The sequence below is a fragment of the Parasteatoda tepidariorum genome, chromosome 3, assembly GCF_043381705.1.
Source record: "Parasteatoda tepidariorum isolate YZ-2023 chromosome 3, CAS_Ptep_4.0, whole genome shotgun sequence".
In the NCBI taxonomy this organism is placed as follows: Eukaryota; Metazoa; Arthropoda; class Arachnida; order Araneae; family Theridiidae; genus Parasteatoda; species Parasteatoda tepidariorum.
In genome coordinates, this window is record NC_092206.1 from 44619800 (window position 1) to 44627895 (window position 8096).

Below are 8096 nucleotides of genomic sequence, written 5' to 3' on the forward strand. Positions count from 1 at the left end.
TTAAAAACTAGAAAATAACACACATTCAATAAAAAAAGAAATCCATTTGTTATAAATTACTTTTGGCGAAGCATTTTTATTCAATCTTTATTTCCCCTCCATATTTCTCTCGTTGAGTTGCAACGGGAGAGAGAAAGAAGGAAATTAGCAGCGAGAGAGCGTAAAAGGGAGTATTCAGAGCAATGCAGCATCATTTAAGTGATCCGCCGTTGGGTGGCGCTCTTTGACAATCTTTCACACTTCCCCCCTTACGAAATGGTGGCCTGCATTGGATGGAATGTCAAAAACTGATCTCTCGAGTAACCTGTTTACTACTTAAGATTTGAGATTATAGAGGAATTAATCTAATCAAGAGAATTATTGGTGGGAAGCATCCCTTGATTTTCTTGACATCTGATCCGAAAGAAGATGCTGAGGATGAGGATCAGAGAGAGAAGAGAAAAGGGATGCTATCGACCGATTCATTCTTCCAGTCTGGTATATAACGGAGTTGAGAAAGACGTGGCAAGCCGTGTTGATGTGAACAGCATCCCGGATGAACATGCGGACGAGGGACTCTTGTGGTTGACCATTGCATCACTACGGACAACAAGATGTAAGAGGTACTGTTGGGAGATAGTGCCTTTAAGGCACAACTGGACATGGCTTTGTTATGTTTTATATGTCTTGTTACTGATAACAAAAGTCTCTGAGGCGCATCCAGCCGCCAAGAGACTGCATGATGATTTGCTCAGTGACTATAATAGACTAATTAGGCCCGTAGGCAACCATTCCCACAAAGTGACAATAAATCTAGGGCTCAAGCTCTCCCAACTCATAGATATTGTAAGTATCTAACTGTTTTTTTTATTTACATATTTTAGTTAATAATATTATGTTAATTATAATAATGATGATGATAATATTACTATTAATAACGATTAATTAATTATGAATATCAATGATGATAAAAATAATGATTATGAAATCACTATTTTGGAATCTTTTTTTCTGATACAATTTTAAATAAATGTATTAGTAATTTTGAATTTAAAATTTTCCAAGATGTGATAATAATATTATGTTAATCATAATAATGATGATGATAATATAAATATTAATAACGATTAATTAATAATCAATAGCAATGATGATAAAAATTATAATTATGAAATCACTATTTTGGAATCTTTTTTTTTCATACAAGTTTAAATAAATGTATTAGTAATTTTAAATTTAAAATTTTCCAAGATAATGTGATAAAAATCATTTTTAACGATTCTCATTTAAGAGAAGTGGAGAAATTAGTATTAACTTTTTTTCGAGTTATTTAAATCATATATATGTGTTTTTTATTCTTTTTGCTGAAGAATATTTCTAGAAGTAGAATTGATTTATCACTAGTTTTGTAAATTTAATATTAAAAAAATATTTACCACTACAACTTATATATGGAGATTATAAAAAGATCTGAAAATACAGCGGAAAATAATGTTGTTTATTAAGATTATACATTTTCTACAAATGTGAAAAATCTGTAAAAAAATGAGCGCTGTGACATGCAATAAAAGCAATAAGTTATGGTAATTCTATCTTTTGCTTCATTTATAAGTCATCTGTAAAATATATTGGAATACTATCAAAGAAAATCTTAAAACGAGAGTTGCTTACATCTCTACCTGTGTCTCAAATGTAGCAGTTCTTTACGAATACTCAGTAATACATACAGAATTTTTTTTAAATGAAGGGAGACTAAATAATAATTAAATCTGACAAAATATTTATCAAGTACTGTACCTCTAAGCTTCAGATAAGCAGAGGATTTTGACTGCCAAATAAAAGTTATAACTCTCCAATGCTTAAGTATACCTGATATGAAAACTTTTAAATACATTTTACAACATATTTTGAGTGTCGGAGATTTCATTTAGATAACTACTATTTATAATTATTTTACTGATAAATCTTATTATTAATTAAAAAACAAGAAATTTGCTTGCAATTATACATGCTCACACTCTAGTCATTTTTAGCATATATATGTATGTCAATAATGACTAGAGTAGTAATAGTACCTGCATTTGAGGAATGTAACTTGAAATTAAATTCAACTTTATTATATTATTTTTATAATTTTAATTGAATAACTAAGACATTTATTTCAAAAAAATTTAAAGCATTATCGCTTAGTTTATTTTCCTTTTAGAGCTAGTCAATATGAAAAATTACTTTATTTAAACATACGTGGTTACACGGATATTTTCTTAATCACTATTTTTAAATAAAACATATCGATAACAAATAAAGAGTTCAGGAAATATTTCGAAAGACATAGTTTGAAATAAATTTGATGTGGAAGTATATGACGCGAAGGTTCAAAACACAGAAAGAAAATTGTGAAGCAAATAAGGAAAAATAACAGTTCAATATTAACAAAAAATGATAAAATGTTTTGTAGAAAATGAAAAGAAATATTTAAATTTATATTTGTTCTAAGAAATCATCTGCAAAATAAAACTATGTTCTGGAAAAAACCCAACATACTTGTTGTTGTAATTGTTGCAAATAATGTTGATGTTACCAATCATTTAGGCTGTTGAAAGTGACGTTTAATTCCATAAGTTCAGAAAAAAGAACATGCTGCATTATGAAAAATGTTTTAAAAGCTTAAATACAATATTATAAGTAATAAACAAATATTTTGTAGCATGTATTTTACCATTTGATTTGTTTTAAAGCATATTATTTAGAGTAGCACATCTTTCTATGAACTTTGAGTCCCTAATTCTCACATAATTCATTTCATTGTTAAACATAATATAAAAAATTGTTTAACGTAAAAGTAACTTTCCTAAATAGTTTTTCATATTTTCATAATCATATCAGGCATGATCACTTTTTTATGATAGTATATCAGATACAATTTATTATACATGATGTATACATTTCTTTATAAAGCGATATGGGTCATTTGCCATTGAAAATATCGTAATATGCTTAGTATGGCATTTGAGTCCCAAACATATATGCAAACTTGTTTCCTTATAGTTTTTCTTTCCAACTTTTAAATCCCTCCAACAATTTATTTAAAGAATAGTAAATTTGTTATACTATGAATACTTTTGCTAAAAGGCTAATTTGAATGTATAAAATATCCTTTTCTACCTAATTTTTATTTCACCAGACATAGTTTAGAGCACCCTTTGTTCAATTTGTCTAGATAGTACTGATTTAAATACCTTAATTCATAACTGTTTTACTATATTACAAAATTGTTTTATGCTTTATATTGAACAGCACTATAGTATATGCTACTTGTACACTGTATCATTTAATTGTACATTGGATTCATTTTAATTGGCCGTAATTGTTTCACTCGAAAAGCTCGTTAAAGTCTTAGGTCTAAATCAAATATTTGATTTATGTCTCAATGAAAAGGATCCTTTACCAATATACTTTTATTTAACTTTTAAAAACATCAGTATCGTAAAATATGCATGGTTTAAATTCAAAGTGATTTTCCTTTTGATAACAGCGAAATGTTTTTAAAGGAAGTTTGTTTTCAATAATTCAAAGTAATTTTTTGTTAGTTATTTAATGGCAAAATGATAATTCACTNAATCGTCCTGATGAATATATATATATATAATGGATCATAAGTGTTTCATTAAGTTGAATCAACAATTAATTAATGCACATTCCCCCTTCGATCATTTATTTATACTATATTTATCTACATCCGCTGATCATTCGCTTTTAAATTATGGATTCATTTGAATCTCGGAATTTATAAAACCCAACATCAATATAAATATTAAAATCGAGAACATGTTGTACAAAATCATAAATATTAATGAGAAAGGAAAAAATTGAGAGAAAGTACAGAAAAATTCAATAGAATTTACAATCGGTTATTTTCCAGCAAAAAAAATAGTTTTTCTTAAAAAAATGTATAAAAAGGTAATAAAATTACATTTGTTTTTTTACCATTATTTATTTATTTTGACAAAAAGAGCGATTAAAATTGATTTAAATTCTTAAATACTCTGAATTATATCTTAAAGTCTTTCAAAAACATAGCTTCTTAAATTGTTGAGCAAGATCATAAATAAGTTTGCGTACTTAAATAGTGATACAAGCATGTGTCGTTTTCTATTTTCTATTTCAAAATAGCTAAAACTGTGATAAAAAACGATAACGGTACTTAATCTTAGAAATATTTCTACTCATAAAAGAAATTAAAGAAATATCGATGGTCATTAGATTCTGAAAACTGTGCCACATGTTACATTGGCTTCCGATTCATAGGTGAAGTTTAATATCCCAACAGTCAGAGGTGGCTATGCTGTGCTAGATATACACATCATTAAGCATCAGATCAAGTCAGCTATTTTCGTCAAATTTCAAAATCATCTGATCAAATATAACATCCCACTAAGTCTGAAGGCAGTATCATAAAAAAAGAGGAGAGATTGTTATGGGTATATGTGTTAATTGAAAAGAGATATGTTGGTAGATATGTTGATTGAAAAGAGATGCTACTCGGCCCAAAATTGCTCATGAGGCTGTTGTTTAGCAGACTCCCTGTGAAAAATTCAATGTATTTTTTTAAAGTGTTAGTTTTCCACTGCATTAGTTTTTTACTGTGTTTAACGAATTTGATCAAATAGAGTTTATATAAAGCATATAAACTAAACTAAACTCAGTGGCACAACATCCCATAGAGGGCCAAGGCCTACTGTGCCCATCTCAGTTTTCTTAACCTTGGGCTCTGGGGAGCAGGAGCAGATGTTCCGGTCAGGTGGTCAGCTGAACGCGGAACCCTTAGTCTTTAGTTCCCAATCATGCTTGGTACTCATTTATCGACCCACTGAAGGGATGAAAGGGTGAGTCAACCTTGCCCGGCCCGAGGATCGAACCCAGGTCCTGTGGCACGGGTACGCGAGGCACTACCAATATAAAGCATATATTTATAGTAAATACTTTTTGCAGGGTTATATATATTTCTTCTCAACGAAATATATCTATTTTTGTATACAACTAAATATCGATTTATTTAACTATAAAGATAGAACTAATTTAGTTTATTATTTAATATTATTAATCTTCTTTAGTTTTCATGACATTCAATAAAATTCAACCAAACATTGAAAGCCAATTAGAAAGTTGAAAATTTTCATGTGTTATTAAAATCATATTATATCTAATACTAAAATTGTATGTTGCTGAATATTTTGAATCAATTTATAATTATCTCATTGAACGAGAAATGATTAATGATGATTAGTAGTGATTATGAATGATGAGTATTATTTCAATGTCAGAGTCGTGTATCAAATTTTTAATGAATTTTGAAATTAAAATTAGTTAATTTTAGTTAAATAAAGATTTAGGTATGAATAATATTAATGTAAAATTATTCAACAAAATATACACGTTAATAAAATAGTTTGTATTATGACTTTCCCTTTGAAAAGGTATCTTAAGAATTTCTTTAGAAATATGCGAATATTTTAAAAATTTTCTCTTAAATTATTTGCAGATGTTTTGTAGACATTTTATAGTCATTTTGAAAATTTAACTTTTAAACATTTTCTGACTTTTTGAAACTATCTCTCTCCCAGATATTGTGAAGTAACAAAAAAACTGAAATTTGTCTTCAAATATTCTTTAGATTAAACATGACTTAAACATTTAGAAAAAGTAATACGTTTTTCATAGGTGTATAAGTTAATTTTCTATTTTTTGATTTCCCAACTACAGATGTAATTAACATATAGAGCGAAAAGATGAAACTTTCCATATTGCATTAAAACAAATCTGATGATAATTAAGCCATAGTATTTTCTGAGATTCTGAAAAATACACGTATTTACTAGTGCATTTAATGTAACGAAAAAGGTTAGAGACGTAATATAAAGTAGATATTTTAATGTAAATTGCATATGTTTGAAACTATGCACATGTTTTTTTTTAAAAAAAATGAAAATTGGTATGTGTACTAATGTTTCAAGCCTTGAAAAGAAAACAAATTCGAAAGATATTTACCCTACTTTTTAAACTTGTATTTTCACAAAAAATTTAAAATTCATTGTTAATCTTTTCTGTAGAAAATAAACTTTAAAAAAAATCTAAGGCTATTTGTCCTAGTTTTTAAGCCCAATTTTGCAAAAAAATCTATATACGTAGAAATATTATTCGTTCCGAAGATTTAATTTTGATTAAATTAAGAAAACGTAACTGAATAAGTGGTGAACACTTCATGAAGCCACCTTAGTGTCTTTCAACTGAGTACATACTTTAGTCGAAAGGTCTAATTTGTCAATCTCATGACCAGTTGAACGGTGGTTTAAATCCCAGCTTTGGCATTACAATAATTCTTTCATTCCTTCTACATAACATGTGTTTACAGCATCCAACACTCCGTCATTGGTGTCCCTGGACTATTAGAATACGAAACTCTAATGCAGGCATGGATGTCAACTCCAAATAGTTACTTAACAGATAAAAATTTAGTATTTTCTATTTCTTATGATAGAGATCAGACTTAGAAAAATCTTTTAAGAATTTTGCTGAGATTTTAGAGAATTTTTTTCTCTGTAAAAATTAAAATCTGTTGAAAATTTGATGAAAGAATAAGCTTAAAGAATGGGTCAAATACCTTCAGATTTTCTTCAGAATTTTTCTCTTTTTTTCCTTCTCCTTTTCCTTTTATAAAGAAATTTATAGATTAATTTTAGTTGGGTCATTTTTCGTGTTTTGGATCATCATTCGTTTAAAAAATCGACATATTTTAGATTTGAAAATGAAAAAAAAAATCACTTATTTAATTTTAATTATAAAATAAAGGTGGTGATCCAAACTAATAATAAATTTAATCATATATTATTATCTAACATAACCTTGGAAAAATAGCTGAATATGTTTCATGACGGTGGCAGCGGTAGTGAAATAATTAAAATAAGAAATCAACTCATGTATTATATGATACAAATTTGCTGTGTTCTCTAGAAAAACTAAAGGAAATAGTTTACGGATACCTGGATTTTAATAGTTGACGTTTTATAATTATGCGTCCCTATCATATTTCTGTTTACTTCTGTACGATTATATTTGAAGTATGACTGGATAATATTTAATGTAGTACTAAAGTTTTGCTTCATCCCAATAAAAAAATTTTGAACAAAGATTTATGGTTACGTTTTGAGTTTTTTTTTGTTATATCGTAAATTTAATTAGAAAAAAAAAATTTCTATTCGATTCCAAGTCTTTTATCTTAGTTTTAATTCTGTAATTCGATAAAAGAGTTTCGGTCATACTTTTATTTACTACAGTTTATTTCATTCTACATTTTGTTATATGATAAAGTCTACACGTCTATATACTTATTCAATTGTCATTTTGCTCCGCTTTAATCGAAAACCCCTACATCAAAAAACTGGTCACTTGTTTAGCACAGCAGCTGACAGACACCCTTTCAAACAGAGAAAAGCATGTCTTAAAGTGTGCAACGCCTTTATCAGCTACACAACTCTTGTTTCATACTCTCGTCTGCATTTCATACTCCTTACCAGAGTCCTTATAAATCCAGTGACCTCACCCATTCTTGCAGCAAAGGCATTCTTAAGCTCATCGATGGTCGTCGGAGCAGGTTTTTAATCTGAAATTGAGAGTCCGAGGTCGTCCCATACGTGTTCAATGGGATTAAGGTCAGGGAACATCCTAAGCCACTCCAATCATTGAATATCCTCCAATTGGAGGGATTCTTCCAGCAACTGAGCTCTTTGTGAACAAGCGTTATCGTCTGTAAAGATTAAATTTGGTCTATTTGCTTCGGTTCCTTGGGTTATTCATCCATTTTTCCTTCGAGGTTAATATCTTCCTTACCTGTACTATGCATGATTCTTTATCGCCTTACGAGATCATCGCCAACAAAACCAATTATTTTTATTTTTTGAAATGCCGGATGCTATTAAGGCAAAGTATGAAATAATCGTCCTGATGAGGTTATTATGTAAATGATGTGCATGTTACTGTGAATGACCGAAATCCTTATTAGATGAGACTAACATGTTCGTTGCCTATTCACCTTAAAATTTGGAATTCACAGTTATTCT

The 8096-nt window shown here is 28.7% G+C and overlaps 1 protein-coding gene across 1 annotated transcript in view; it reads left to right on the top strand.

Annotated features, from left to right (window-relative positions):
• The first annotated feature begins 211 nt into the window (after positions 1-211).
• The window catches only part of LOC107439548 (acetylcholine receptor subunit alpha-like), a 60812-nt gene continuing 52927 nt past the window's right edge, over positions 212-8096 (top strand). Inside the window, exon 1 of the mRNA XM_016052182.4 lies at positions 212-825. Within this exon, the coding sequence (XP_015907668.1) occupies positions 409-825 (417 nt within the window). The 5' untranslated portion in view covers positions 212-408. The remainder of the gene's footprint in view (positions 826-8096) is intronic.